Source organism: Carassius carassius, chromosome 4, assembly GCF_963082965.1.
Source record: "Carassius carassius chromosome 4, fCarCar2.1, whole genome shotgun sequence".
NCBI classification, from domain to species: domain Eukaryota; kingdom Metazoa; phylum Chordata; class Actinopteri; order Cypriniformes; family Cyprinidae; genus Carassius; species Carassius carassius.
The window spans coordinates 20,162,305-20,178,746 of NC_081758.1; the positions used below are offsets into that span (position 1 = coordinate 20,162,305).

Genomic DNA, 16,442 nt, shown 5'->3' on the forward strand with positions numbered 1-16,442 from the left:
AATAAAAACATTTCTGCAGAAGAATGTCTGATGTTGAGAATACCTGAGCACATATCCTGCTCTATCTAGAGCTGAATCAGTTGACAGCACACATGGACAAACAGCAGGATTTTGGCAGCAAGAACTTTAAATCAACACAATGACTGTCAACTACAACTGACTGTATCTGCAAAAATATATGTACAATATTATAGATCTCTCTTGTTTAGTGACAGAAATGGGCATACCATGCAATGCTGTGGACATCTGCTGGTCCATGCGGCTTTTCTGTGTTGCTGTACCATGTTCATATGCATCATTAATACAAACATTTTCTATCTGTGTGACCTCTGCCCGGCTCAAACTATTCGAGTGGGAACGAACCGCACTGACCATCTGTGTTTCTGGATAGATAGGATGAGAACAGACAGAAAAAGAAAAAACGCTGACATGAAGTACAATAATTTAGTTCTTTAAAACAACATATATTTATACCTCAGCACAATCAAATCTTAAAATGTTTTAATGTTCTTTTATTGATCCATGTGATAAGGAACAAAAATATCAGGAAACGGTTTTGTTATTGTATCATGAAAATCTGAAATTCATCCTTGCAGAGCTTAAAATATATTTTTTAACATGAATGGCCAAAACAACTAAACATGCAACCAGAGTTGCAGAATAGTGTGCTTACAGATTCTCTCAAGGTTTAAGATAGTATGTGCAATGATTATGGTATGACATTTTTCATATTAGGTGGTCTTTTATAATCATGAACAAAAGGTAGTAATGAAATAAAAATATCTCTGCAAGAGAATGTCTGATATGGAGAATACCTGAGCACATCTCCTACTTTATCTAAGTCCAGAATTTAAAAGACCACAGCAGACATGGAAGCAATGAAATCTTGGCAGCACTTTCGACTGACCATTGGCCATAATCCTCTGATGTGCATGTAAAAAAAAAATATCTCTCTCGATTCCCTGCAGAGTGGATCAACTGTTATTTTCTGTATAACTTCAGAGCATTCCATAAAGACTCATGCTAAAAGCCTGGTATTTCTAAAGAAAAGATGACACAGAAATATGAAACCACTGAACTAAGAACTTCTAGATTCTTCTGATTTAAAATTTTCCTGGAAATAATACTTAATTATACTTTAGACGCTCCCTGAGTCTGGTCCTATAGAGAGAGAAAGTCTTTAAACAAATCTTCTTTCCATTACATAACACTGAGGACCTATGAATCAGCATCAGCAAAGACAACAACAACAACTAGCCATTTAGCACAAGCTGCTGCCTTCCAAAAGAGATGAGATCATTGTTGGATTATATCCAAAGTTGGATTATATCCAGGGATTATATCCCTATCCCTCACTATAATCAGCAGGAAAATGAGGCCAGAGTTTAAACATAGCAACTTGGAGCACAGCAATGCTTTATGCTAAAGATATTTCTCTTCTTCTTCATGTATGTTCTTTGGTTCAAGTTTTGATTCATGTGAAATATTGCACATATGGTAATTATAACAAATATTTCGCAACAATTCATTCATACCGTCTAGAACTTGACCAGATTAATGAGGTCTTTGTAACAAAAAATAAATAAATAAAAAATTCAGCAGTGGTCTTACAAAAACATTGAGCATGTAGGATAAATCAAACTGCAACTAACCTTTCACAGTGTGGTCTGTGTCCTCCTTCTGCCTCAGAAGATCCATATTGGAGAGTTCCTCACTACTTCCATACTTCATAACTGAATTGATGGATGATAAAGTAGTAACCAGCTCACTGTTGATGGAGCTAAACTGAGATTGTTGAGGTGGGCAGAATGCATCTGCCAGCTCACTGTAGTTCTGAGCAAGCAACATCTGCTGTTCCTGCAAAAGCTTCTGCACTCTCTCTATGTAGTGATCAAGTCCAACATCTGCCCCCGTCTGTGAGTGAATGGGTCCTGCTGATAGGATTGATCCCACAGGAAAACTCTCAATTTGGCTCGAGGTAGGAGACTGAGAAGGGCCACATGCAATGTTCCTCGTCTTCTGACCGACTAAAAAGTTTTCATGTATGTCTGTGAGGCCAACTCCAATCTCTTTGGTTTTGCAAAATGGCGACTTTTCATGTATACCTTCTTCAGATGCTGTAGTACCTACTGAAACTGAGTGAGTTTTTAATGTGGCCAGCACATCTTTTACAAGACCATCGCCAATGGCAATTGTTCGAGTCTCCACTGGTACGGTGCTAACTTGTTTGTCTTTTGAGTATGGCATTGTATTGGTACAGGAGTCCATAAGAACTACCTTGTCTGTATTGGTTAACTTACCTATTGTCTCAGTTTCTGTGTTTGTGTACTGGGAGGCACACGTGGGTAAGACCATGACTCCAAAGTCAGTTCTCTGAACTTCATCTGTTGCTGTGCTCTGGGTTGCCATCTCCTTGATGGGTCTGACCATTACATCCACTGAACAATCTCCACATCCAATAGACCTAAACTCCTTAGCTTGCTCAGCCTGGGTTTTGCAAAGTCCTAAACCTTCGGCCGTTAATTCAGTGTTGATCCCCATTTCACATACACTTAATTCCATTCCCACACCCTGGCTGCACATCACAACCTGCCTGCCAACACATTGATCCTTAACCACAGCACGTTCTTGTACAACCCACTGATCCATTGGCAACTCCGGACCCACTGAAACATGCCATGCCTCTGGTCTGCAAATAATGCCAACTGAATTCATTTGTTGGATATGATTTGTGCTTGCATTGCTAAATTCAACATGGTTGCCCACACCTTGGCTCTGTGTGGACACTCTGGCCTCCACTGAAGTGCCGTACATCTCTGGCCTTGCCATCATACCCTTGTCTGCCTTTTTTCTTGATCCAGCCTCTTGAAGCTGAAGCTTTAGCTTTCCCATTTCCATTTGGTGGGTTGTCTCCTTAAGTTGAACCTCCAGTCTGTAGATCTTTTCTTTCAGGGCTTCAATGGTCTGGTGTTGCATCTCCATTTCAGCTTCTACTTCACTACTCAAACCTAGCATGGCTTCAGTCACACCAACTCCTGTGCTCCTCAACTCCTGCTCTGTTCCCACAGCCACATCTCTGTTTTTCCCAGGTGACCTCCGATATACAACCACATTGTTCATGTTCTCATCATCTCCGACACCAATGGACTTGCTCTCACGCCTACACCACTGGACGTTTTGGTTTGTTCTTTCCTCTGTTTGGTGTAAGCTGTGCTTTCTTTTCTCCCCATTATCCTGCAGGTTCCTCTCCAAAGCCTCCACTTCAGCCGTCAGTTGCCTGAACTCTTGTAGCCTTTGACTGTTCTGCTCAGTGTTCTCCATCTCCTCAATGTGGAGTTCAGAGCCTATCCTGAGCTGGGTCAGTGGCTCATACTGATCAGCACTGCCAACACTATAGGAGCGCTTCCTGAAGCCTTCACCTAGACTTTGCCCCGCTACCTTGGGGTTCTTCATCTCGGACACTAGTTGTCTTCTTTCTTCTTGCAAGACTGAGATCTTGACTTGAAGGATTGGGATGGTCTTCACCTGCTCCTCTAGTTCTTTTAGTCTCTTCAGAGCCACTACCATCTGTTCTCGGATGTGCTGGAGGTGCAGGGGACTAACATTGGTCACTGGGGTGGCCATGCCTGAGCTGAGGGGACTGTGGCGGATCGAACTGCCCATAGAGGATGTGAAGTAGGGGTTGTACTCGCCATTGCCTTGATGTCCATTATGTTGAAAAGAATGTGAGCTGGGTGAAACCTGGCTTGGCCCATAGGAGACACTGTAAGAGGACAGGGAACTGGAAGAACCCATTCCTCCAAAACTGGCTAGCTGCCGACGAGGTGGCTCATTGACTGTAGGATGTATCAGGAGCCGTTCCTGTTCCAGTCGCCTTCGGGTCTCCATCAGTGTTTTCTCCACCTGTGGGTTATGGCGAAGAAGGTGGGGAGAAGGCGGAGGCAGCAGCTGCTTGGTCTCAGGGACGTTCACAAAGGCTTGGGGAGCTTCATGGACTTGGGCAGTATGGCCAGGGGGGGCTACCTGGTTCTGAGGCATAAAGTAGACGGGCAACTGTTTGCTCTCATCACTGTTAGAAGAGGATAAGGAGTCTGTTGAAGTCCACTCGGCCTGGTCACTGCAGCTGCTCTGAATAGGAGGCACAGACTTGAACACTTTTGGCTTCCTTTGGATGTTTAGCTTCTTGATGGTGTTGCCCCTCTCAATGTCATCCACATACTTAAGAAAGTCCAGGTCTAGCTGATAACCATACTGGGTTTCCAAACAGTACGGGTCCTTCTCATCATTATCTCTTTCTGAAAAAAAAAAAAAAAAATTTCTTTAAAATATCCAAAACAATGTCAGAGAAGAAAATTTACAATCAGTCCTTAAAATATATTAAATTTTTCAAAGCTTTGTAGCACCATAAAACTTTGTGATGTAAAGATCCCCAAATATGATGATTTCCTTTACAAAATATTATACAAATATTGCACACCAATATGTGGTCGTGAAGCCAAAGTAATAAAATAACAACAACAAATGAATTGATTAAAACAGCCAGCTAGTCTAAAAACTTAAAAATAAATAAATAATCTTTTTGACAGAATGGTTTTACAGTCCCTGTTACATTAAGACCTTACAATTGGTAACAACAAATGAATTTATTAAAACAGCCAGCTAGTCTAAAAATGTAAAAATAAATAAATTCTCTTTTGTACAGAATGGTTCTATAGTCCCTGTTCAGGGGCTGATCTAGAAAAATATTGATGGGGTGGCAAGAAGGGGGCAGGAATTTTTTAAGGGGTTGCACTGGCAACTTATGGCAGACGTATATACAGGTGCTGGTCATATAATTAGAATATCATCAAAAAGTTGACTTATTTCACTAATTCCATTCAAAAAGTGAAACTTGTATATTATATTCATTCCTTACACACAGTGATGACTATAACTGACAACTAAGGAAAATCCCAAATTCATTATCTCAGAAAATTTGAATATAACTTAAGACCAAAACAAAGAAAGGATTTTTAGAAATCTTGGCCAACTAAAAAAGTATGAAAATGAAAAGTATGAGCATGTACAGCACTCAATACTTAGTTGGGGCTCCTTTTGCCTGAATTACTGCAGCAATGCGGCGCGGCATGGAGTTGATCAGTCTGTGGCACTGCTCAGGTGTTATGAGAGCCCAGGTTGCTCTGATAGTGGCCTTCAGCTCTTCTGTATTCTTGGGTCTGGCATATCGCATCTTCCTCTTCACAATACCCCATAGATTTTCTATGGGGTTAAGGTCAGGTGAGTTTGCTGGCCAATTAAGAACAGGGATACCATGGTCCTTAAACCAGGTACTGGTAGCTTTGGCCCAGTGTGCAGGTGCCAAGTCCTGTTGATAAATGAAATCTGCATCTCCATAAAGTTGGTCAGCAGCAGGAAGCATGAAGTACTCTAAAACTTCCTGGTATACGGCTGTGTTGACATTAGACCTCAGAAAACACAGTGGACCAACACCAACAGATGACATGGCACCCCAAACCATCACTGACTGTGGAAACTTTACACTGGACCATAAGCAACGTGGATTTTGTGCCTCTCCTCTCTTCCTCCAGACTCTGGGACCCTGAATTCCAAAGGAAATGCAAAATTTACTTTCATCAGAGAACATAACTTTGGACCAAACTTTGGACCATTCAGCAGCAGTCCAGTCCTTTTTGAAGCGAGACGCTTCTGACGCTGTCTGTTGTTCAAGAGTGGCTTGACACAGGGAATGCGACAGCTGAAACCCATGTCTTGCATAATTCTGCGCGTAGTGGTTCTTGAAGCACTAACTCCAGCTGCAGCCCACTCTTTGTGAATCTTCCCCACATTTTTTAATGGGTTTTGTTTCACAATCCTTTCCAGGGTGCGCTTATCCCTATTGCTTATACACTTTTTTCAACCACATCTTTTCCTTCCCTTCGCCTCTCTATTAATGTGCTTGGGCACAGAGCTCTGTGAACAGCCAGTCTCTTTTGCAATGACCCTTTGTGTCTTGCCCTCCTTGTGCAAGGTGTCATTGGTCATCTTTTGGACAACTGTAAGGTCTGCATTCTTCCCCATGAATGTGTAGTCTACAGAACTATACTGAGAGTCTATTTAAAGGCTTTGCAGGTGTTTTGAGTTAATTAGCTGATTAGAGTGTGGCACCAGGTCTTCAATATTGAACCTTTTCACAATATTCTAATTTTCTGGGATACTGAATTTGGGACTTAAAGGAAACAAACATTTGAAATATATCAGTCTGTGTGTAATGAATGAATATAATATACAAGTTTCACTTTTTGAATGGAATTAGTGAAATAAATCTACTTTTTGATGATTTTCTAATTATATGACCAGCACCTGTATACTGAATTTAGTCACAGTTTGATGATAAATAGTATATGTACACACTACAAAAGGGTACAGGCTGCCATTTACAAACTTAATCTCATGCAATTTTAAACAGTTCATATAAGAAATAAGTGACCATACAATGTGATCTCGCTTAATAGGAGATAGAAGTGTGATAGAAGTAAGGGGCATTATCACAGGAAAGACATTAAGGTTAAGAAACAGGTGATGAGTGGCAGATGTGTGAGAGGGGAAGCAAACTGTTTAGCTGACAATAATAATAAATAAACATTATACAAATGCAAATGTACTTTTAGAAATTGTTTTTGAAAAATATGGTGTTATTGTTTTGGCAAGTTTAAATGAAAACATCTAGGAAAACGTGTGTGAGATTACTTTAAAATAAAGTTTTAGTAGATTTTTTAAAGTATATTTTACTGTGCAATTTCTTAAATTTTTTTTTTTTTTTTTTTTTTTTTTGAGTTAGACCAACTTTTATTTTGGTGGGTTGAAGACATTTGTAGAGGTGGGTTTTAGACCGAGTTTCTGTGTTTTTTAATAAACTATTATTATTAACTATTATATTATTATTATTATTAGCTATTAGGCCTACTTGAAGTATAGCATAGTCTATTGTGCAATAGTACTATATTTCTTCAAGTTATACCAAAATTTTTTGACAGGTTGTCGTAAAGACATTGCAGTTTCTATCTGTGTATACGATACGAATGAATGAAGATAGTTTTATCAAATGAAATGGTGAAATCCTCTCATAGCGCGCTGTGCACGTGTAGCCTACATCTTGTGTTAATATAGTGAAGAGCTGGAAACACCGCTTCAGTGTGTGTGTGTGTGTGTGTGTGTGTGTGTGTGTGTGTGTGTGTAGTAGAGCACATATTGAGCGCTCATTGTATATAACATGTATAACATGACGTGTATAACGACACCTTTAAGACACTAGTTCATATCTAGATTTGATTAAATGTACAGCCTACTTTTTATTTATTCCTTCAAAATGGCCGAATTCCGTGACGTTCTGCTTTATACAGCAAGTTCCATTTGTGTCTGAATTCCGCGATTCAATCCGTGTCGCTTCGCAAACACACACGGGGTGAATTTATGAATGAATGTGAAAGTTCTGACACAAAACGAAGTTTTTACGTATCCTCACGCTTTTAAAAGTGGGCAACGTATCACGTATTAGACTACACAACTAGGCTAGCACTGTACTTTCATTATAGCTTCATTTCTTGATAGATCCATTTTTACCTCTTTCCTCCTGTGTCTCCTCGCGACTCCTGGTTCCCTCGCTTCGCTCGCACTTTTTTTTTAGTTTTCCAAACAAATCAGTCTTTTGCCGCTCTGGCGTACTCTCGTGCTGCAGTATTCACTGCAGTCAGACATTGGAGATTCGCGCTCGTAAATTTTCAAATTAGCCATAACTTTTAATTTATTGCTCCCAACTGGGGTGGCAGCTGGGGTGGCGAGGCTTTCTATTAGGGTGGCATTTGCCACCCCGGTAGATCCGCCCTTTGTCCCTGTTACATTAAGACCTAAACAGTATGTACTGTAGGTCTCTTACCAAAAATGCCACGTTTCCACCAAAATTACCCGGAACATTTGTACCAGGACCTTTTTTCCCAGGAACTTTTTCCCCCAAGACCTGTTGCTTTCTGCGTTTCCACCGCGGTGTAAAGTACCGGGAAGATTAGGCAAATAGACTGGTGATGTAGGTCTGCGCGCGTTTCTCAACACAAAGTACGCTGATTTTGGACGTGCATCCTCGGTAGTTCAGACTTTGTGCATTCGACTCGGGAGTGTGATATCCGCGACGACGCAAATCCAGTAATTCTGCAAAGAGCAGTGTACTTGATAACTCCAGTCAGCTGACCATGGCTATTGCAATTTTCCTCTCTGTATATTTACAATAAAATTAATTATGATTTCAAATACCACTGCCTCCTTTCGTTTTCATTTAAACATAATAACAGCTGCAGACATGTAATTAGTTCAGGGATATGTGTATATATACACAGCCATTACAATGAAATGAAATATTTATAATATTTTATTATTTATTTTCATTTTAACATATAGATAAATTGAATACAGACCAAAGATAACCTGTTAGATTTACCCAAAACAAATTATATTTTATGTTTAACCACTAAAGAGACATCAGAGCCAGCGGCACATATCAGAAGGTCTAGCCGAGATGAGGCTGATCTCGGCGGATACATGATTACTGAGCTACCGGTGATCACGTGGAGCTCACAGTCTCTGAGATAGGCGAAACATATTTTTAAATAGGCGCTGTCTTTATTTATAAACCACAGATTTGAGTGTGCTGAAACATCTACATTCTCACCTGAAATACTTTTAAAATTACATTTCATGACACAATAACAGTAATATTTTGAAATTGATCCGAATAAATGGTGGTTGAACTCAACCAATGCTGCGTGAACTCAACCTATCAGGATGTTTAGCGCCCAAGTCCCGCCCCCGAAAGTTCCAGAACTTTGAAAAAGTTCTACCTCACCAGCAGGGACTTTCTGAGGGGCATTTTTATACACAGAACTTTGTTTAATTCCTGGTTCCTGCGGTGGAAACACACCAATTACCAGGCCAAAGTCCCTAGTTCCTGGGAGATGTTCCTGCTGTGGAAACGCGGCAATAGTGACACTCCTGTGGTTGCAAGCCCCAAGGTGTGATAACGGTGTGATCACAACTGTCATACCCAGTAATCATAACAGTGTCAGTCAGTCATTACAACACCCCTTTACATGTACACCATACATTAAGATTTTTCCAAGAAGAGTAAAACATTTACTAACAGAAACTGAACTTTCCATCTATCCATTTCCAACACCAGATTGTAAAGATGTATTGTAAACAACTTCATGGCAAAACAAACTCAATGTGTTTGCTGAGCATTTGCAAGGGGAGGGTAACTGGGGGTGGGGTTAAGAGAAAACAAGAAGAGGAAACATTTATTTCTACCCAAAGATCTATTTTGTCCAATGCAACTGGCAATACCTTAAACATTTACTCACTCACTAACATGTAGACAAGAAATGCATTCACAGAAAGGCAAAAATGTTAATGGTTTCTTTTCAGCTAGAAGCCAATGAATATCCATCAGCAGAGCTTATATCACAGTCCAAATTCCTCACCAGATAGAGAATTCCTCCTGTCATTTAGACAGATCATCTCTCTAGATGCCAGCACACTTTTTGATGATTTAGAGTACAGACACAGTAGATTAAGAGCAATCAACAAACTTTTTTTAAACACATTTTCTTTGAACATTTTAAGGAAATATGTAAAATGCAAGAAAGCTTACTAGACCATGTAACACTGCCTTTTCCGTGTCCCTTATAACGACTTAACTGAAAGGGGTTTTGAGAAGGTTAAGGCAACCTAATCCGTCATTGTTCAAGCATCACTTACCCCAAGTCAAACAGCAGTCCTCATGCAGCGGCGCCTGTTCCTTTACAAGTCGTAATAGAGTTTTGTAACATGAACAAGCTGCAGGCTGCCTCTCCTCACTCACTGAGCACTTTCTCAACCTCCACTCCATAAGGGGAAAAAAAATTCCACTACTGGTGTAAACTTAGCCTAGCTCAGCACAGCCTGTGATAGGCTAAATGCCTCCACCAATCATGCACTACTTGCACGGTTTCATCTGTCGTGCCTCTCTCAAAGTGCTCCTTAAACACTTCGTAACCCCTTCAAACAGTGGTCCCTTTCTAAGCACTCTTTCCAGGCATGTCTTTGTCATTAAGGAGCCTAAACTCAGCAGACACATAGGCATAATACAAGGTTAATTTAAGCTTTCCTTAATGTGAACTATGTTCAAAACACCAATATATTGTGACATAAAAATTTAAATAAATTTAATTACAATAAAATTTGCACAAATTACAATGTTAGCAGACAGAACTAGATATTTTTAGATACTCCAACTAAACTAAAAGGCTTAATTCTTTAACCACGCAACAATAATTCAACATCACTGACAAAACCTCTTTTACTGTATTTGCACTGCAACGATTGCTAGCTTGTTCAACACACCAGCTAGCTTTGCTGACTATAGCAGGAGCACAACAGCAATGTCATGGAGAGGGAGACAGGCTTGTCTGGTACAAGGAACAGACACTTGGGCAGCTGAGTGCTGACCTCACTGGGGAGGAGGAGGGGATTGTAAACCTGGAACACTAAAGGGGCAAGCGAGAAGCGAGGGGGAACAAATGAAAGCAGTGTGAGAAGCGGCTCCAAGAATAATCCACCCACACTCTCTTTCAGCAGTCTAGAATTACACTACCCACCAGACACAAAAACAGCCCTGAGGATGTTCAGATCAAAATAGTTTATGCTACAGGCAACGTATTGAAGCAAACTTACTCTGTGTTGGAAAGCACTTTGAACGGTGCGAGCTAAGCTGGTCTAAAGTTCAACAACCACCTGGCAGCTAGTAAAAAAAAAAAAAAAATGACCAAACTGAGAGAGTACTTCCAGAATATATCAAAGACAAATATTCACACTACACCTGTGTGAATTTAAAATGTATGGTAGTGCACTCCTGTATTGAGTGCAAAATGAGCAGAAAGAGACACCATGTAAATAGTGTTTCTAAGTGGTATGGAATACTGGGAAATCTACAGGAAGCTTTATTGTTCAAACAATAATGACAGATCATTATGTCAATTTTAAGAAAAAAATATTAAGTATATTCAGCCCACATAAGGAGTGATTTAATGGCTGTCAAATCGGTCTAGACCATTTTAAAAAGTCAAAAATTTTATCTGATTTGGTAGAGGGGAAAATGGTTTGAATATGGAAATATTTCTAAAATATGAAACAAGGGGTAGCCTTATTCTTCTTTTATCAGTGGTTGGCCGTCAGGGCCAGCAGGGCCTTCTCTGCTTGCCCTATAAAAAATACAATTATGTAAAAAATGTTTTTATTATTATCATTATTTAGGTATCATTTTCATTTGTGTAATGTCCACAAAATGGCCTATAATTAGTTTCGTTGAGGTTGAACTGGAATATCCTACATTAAAAAAAAGTCTGTGGCGAGCACATAGACTGTATAAAAACAGGGCCAGCACTACAAATAGCGCTTCCCTTTTGTTCAAACTCAGACTCATCAGCCAATCAAATTTTGACATTCCAGCACAGCACGCCCTCTGGAACCAGCAACATTCCCAGTGCTTCCCCCCAACTAGGGTTGCCAGGTTTTCTTCGCATTCCAGGAGTTAAATATACGTTTTTGGTGGGGTTCTCCTGGTAAAATTCACATTTCAGGAGCTAAACTGAGGTTGTTTCAACCAGCAGACATGAAAAACAACCCACGGCAACATTGTTAAAGTAGCCCAATTTGGCAACACTGCATCCATCATTTAGTTGGGAATTTATAAGCCGATAAGCGATCAGCATTACTTTGTCACCAGACAACATGCTGCCTTGCAAAAGTTGGTCACACTTTATTGTAAGGTCCGGTTCTCAGTATTAACTAACTATTAATTATCAGTTTTGCCTCAATAAACTCTTAATGACTGCTTATTAATAGTTAGTAAGGTAGTTGTTAAGTTTAGGTATTTGGTAGGATTAAGAATATAGATTATGGTCATGCCATAAATATGCTTTAGAAGTACTAATAAACAGCCAATATGCTACTAGTTAATAGTGGGAATCGGTCCCTATACTAAAGGGTTACCCAAAAAACTAAAATCTGTAGTTCAAACTTTTTTGACCTCTTTTAGGTTCTGCCTGTTACACTAGTGGTCTTATTCCAATACAACACTCATGAGAGTATTCATTATCAGTTACAAACCCCCGAGGACAATGTTTTCAGTCCTCGTGTAACACAAAGAAATCAGAGTGGATCTGGAAAATAAACGTCTATTTGAATGTCAAGCCTTTCAGTTCAGATTGTCAGGAATGGCCTTCACCCAAGTTATCTTTGACCGAAGGAAAACATTAACATTTGCATTTGTTTTTACCTAAACAGAACAAAACATGTAGGACAATTTTAATGTTGGTATCATTATAAGGTAGGTAAATAAAGACCATCATGAAAAGATCATTATGAACTTTTTGGCTGAATACAAGAATAAAGTGTCATTGAAGCTATAAATAGTTGAAAATATACAAGGAAAATATCACTAATTACAGTTCATTATGTAAATACTATGATAAAAGAATCCTGTAAGCCCCAGTTGGAACTTGTGAGCATGGATTTTTTTGGTCATCTTTGAAACATGCACCTGGAACATGTCGATGTCTTTCAGAAGGCATTTCAGGCAAGAGCACTGCAAAAACTAAAAGCCACACCAGTGGTCTCCAGATCTTTACAATGCCAGTTTGCTTCAAACAGTCCAGTACATTAACAATGCAAGTTACAACATTACCTACTGCACTGATTCTATAGAATAGAACTGATATTTCCTGGTGGATACAAAAAGAAACTTGTACAAGACCCTCAAATTAAAACATTCAAAAATGATCTTTAACATAAAATAATTACTAAAAGAGTATCCTGAAGAAGAAGAAAAAACACAAAACACAGTTGACATGCATTCAGTAATTCAGTAACTACAACAATTAATCTGTTTTACTTAATGGTGATTCCTTCAGTCTACCTTTAAATGCCTACAGCACTGAATATAATACATTTTTGTGACTTACTGGGACAGGAGTTTGACAGGTAGTACTGTAACAGGCTAGCAATACCAGTCTGAGCATATCAAGAGTCTTTTCTCAAACACACACACACAAACACACACAGAAGAGAAAACAGAGGCCCTTTTTCTCCCTCTGGCCTGGTATTTCCTGACACAGCCCATGGAAACCATGCCATCCTCCCAGTTTAACTATCCCAGAAAACCAAGTCATTTTCAGGACCTCACTAACAAACACACACAGAGCCATTAAGCAAGGACAACAACAATGAGGGAACAGATACAGAAGCTTCTCTAAGAATGATCCTGCCATGAAATAACACAGCGAAACCCAGAGAAAAGTGAACTGATTCAGTATTAAGCACTCATATTAACTAAACCTGGAGTACATCCCAGACTAAAGCTAATTCAGCCAATATTAATAGTAACTGAACCAAGAATATCAGAAGGAAAGGTGGTAAATTACATGCAGAGAACTTTTATTTTTTATACAGCAATTTGCTTTGAAAGTTTGTACCCTGTAGTTATAAAAACTTCACTCTACCGACAGTCACTACACAAACTATAAAGATGTTTAAATGTTAATGAGGAACCAGAACACTTGTATGAGATGACCATTGTAACTCAACAGCAATCAAGTGGCCGTAATACTACTGTCCAATGATTTAACACGTCCATTAGCCTTTCATTGTTTACATGCTAATCAGCTAGCACTCTAGACTTCATAATGGCACAGCTTGGCAGCCTTGTTCAAGACCAAGTGCTCTGGCCTTAGTTTGCTGTGACAACACAAAATCTGCTTTAGGCTGTTACTGACCTGAATTTCATTGTGTAGACATCAAAGGTGAGGGATCAGTGACACAGACAACCAAAATGCCCAAAGATAAAGAAAGAAGCTATCTATTGACTGTTAGTTTCATTAAAATGATGCTAATCTACAACAAAAACATGCCTGCTTGATATTTAAAGTATCATCAAAATTACCTTTTGTCAACACAAGCTTACTAAATGGCCAAGAAAGGAGCAAACGATGGACGATTAATCGAAAAGTAATCGAAACCGAAATTCAGAACCTCTAACCAATGTAATTTTTTTTTATCCTGTTAATACTTCCCCCTTAAAAGCATACTAGCGCGTTTGTAGCCACATGACTCTGCCCCGTCCTGTCAGTGGCATAAAAGCAAAACACGGAGGTGAACGCCGGTCCAACACATAGTGATGGCCTTGCGTCTTCACTAAACGTTGTCAATTGTATTTGTTTTATGGTTTGGACATTCAAGCGGTTAGATGATCGGATATGTATTATTATATCGAGCTACCATGTTAGTGCTAGGGCTGTCAAAAAAAAACACATTCGAATGCAAAAATGTTGCATTCGAATTGTAGGTGTCCGTTAAGGAGGCAGCTTTAAGCCCGCCCCGGGTATACTTGTCAGCGCTGTCCTGTGATTTATCACTAAAGTAGCTTAGAATCCTTAAAATTTATTATAGCATATTTTTCTACTTTTGAAGGAACTAGGCTATTTACAACCAAATATTTACTATTAAAGAGTTTGGTGATTTTACATCTGAGTTAGTTCTGGCTGCAGATAAAGTTTTAATAGTTGGTGATTTTAATATCCATGTTGATAATGAAAACGATGCATTGGGATCAGCATTTATAGACATTCTGAACTCTATTGGTGTTAGACAACACGCTTCAGGACCTACTCATTGTCGAAATCATACTCTAGATTTAATACTGTCACATGAAATTGATGTTGATGGTGTTGAAATTATTCAGCCAAGTGATGATATCTCAGATCATTATTTAGTTCTTTGCAAAATTCATATAGCCAAAATTGTAAATTCTACTTCTTGTTACAAGTATGGAAGAACCATCACTTCTAACACAAAAGACTGCTTTTTAAGTTATCTTCCTGATGTATCCAAATTCCTTAGCATATCCAAAACCTCAGAACAACTTGATGATGTAACAGAAACTATGGACTCTCTCTTTTCTAGCACTTTAAATAAAGTTGCTCCTTTACGCTTAAGGAAGGTTAAGGAAAACAGTTTGACACCATGGTATAATGAGCATACTCGCACCCTAAAGAGAGCAGCCCGAAAAATGGAGCGCAGCTGGAGGAAAACAAAACTAGAGGTATTTCGTATTGCTTGGCGGGAAAGTAACATATCCTACAGAAAAGCATTAAAAACTGCTAGATCCGATTACTTTTCTTCTCTTTTAGAAGAAAACAAACATAACCCCAGGTATTTATTCAATACAGTGGCTAAATTAACGAAAAATAAAGCATCAACAAGTGTTGACATTTCCCAACACCACAGCAGTAATAAGTTTATGAACTACTTTACTTCTAAAATCGATACTATTAGAGATAAAATTGCAACCATTCAGCCGTCAGCTACAGTATCACATCAGACAGTTCACTATAGACCCCCTGAGGAACAGTTCCACTCATTCTCTACCATAGGAGAGGAAGAATTGTATAAACTTGTTAAATCATCTAAACCAACAACATGTATGTTAGACCCTATACCATCTAAGCTCCTGAAAGAGGTGCTTCCAGAAGTCATAGATCCTCTTCTGACTATTATTAATTCCTCATTGTCATTAGGACATGTCCCCAAAACCTTCAAACTGGCTGTTATTAAGCCTCTCATCAAAAAACCACAACTTGACCCCAAAGAACTAGTTAATTATAGACCAATCTCGAATCTCCCTTTTCTGTCCAAGATACTAGAAAAGGTGGTATCCACACAATTATATTCCTTCTTAGAGAAAAATGGTATATGTGAGGATTTCCAGTCAGGATTTAGACCGTATCATAGTACTGAGACTGCTCTTCTTAGAGTTACAAATGATCTGCTCTTATCATCTGATCGTGGGTGTATCTCTCTATTAGTTTTATTGGATCTTAGTGCTGCGTTTGACACAATTGACCACAACATTCTTTTGCATAGACTTGAATACTTTGTTGGCATCAGTGGAAGTGCATTAGCATGGTTTAAATCGTACTTATATGACCGCCATCAGTTCGTAGCAGTGAATGAAGATGTATCCTATCGATCACAAGTGCAGTATGGAGTACCTCAAGGCTCAGTACTAGGGCCGCTACTCTTCACGCTTTATATGTTACCCTTGGGAGATATCATCAGGAAACATGGTGTTAGCTTTCACTGTTATGCTGATGATACTCAGCTCTATATTTCTTCGCAGCCCGGTGAAACACACCAATTTGAAAAACTAATGGATTGCATAGTCGATATAAAAAACTGGATGACGAGTAATTTCTTACTGCTAAATTCTGAAAAAACAGAGGTGTTAATTATAGGACCTAAAAACTCTGCTTGTAATAACCTAGAACACTGTCTAAGACTTGATGGTTGCTCTGTCAATTCTT

The 16,442-nt window shown here is 39.1% G+C and overlaps 1 protein-coding gene across 1 annotated transcript in view; it reads right to left on the reverse strand.

Moving 5' to 3' along the window:
* LOC132139451 (KN motif and ankyrin repeat domain-containing protein 1-like) overlaps nt 1-9,950 on the reverse strand; it is a 31,224-nt gene extending 21,274 nt beyond the window's left edge. The window contains exons 1-3 of the mRNA XM_059547811.1: nt 9,805-9,950; nt 1,653-4,295; nt 228-383 (exon numbers count right to left, since the gene is read on the reverse strand). Coding sequence (XP_059403794.1) covers nt 228-383; nt 1,653-4,295; nt 9,805-9,934 — 2,929 coding nt within the window. The 5' untranslated portion in view covers nt 9,935-9,950. The remainder of the gene's footprint in view (nt 1-227; nt 384-1,652; nt 4,296-9,804) is intronic.
* Nucleotides 9,951-16,442: the final 6,492 nt, after the last annotated feature.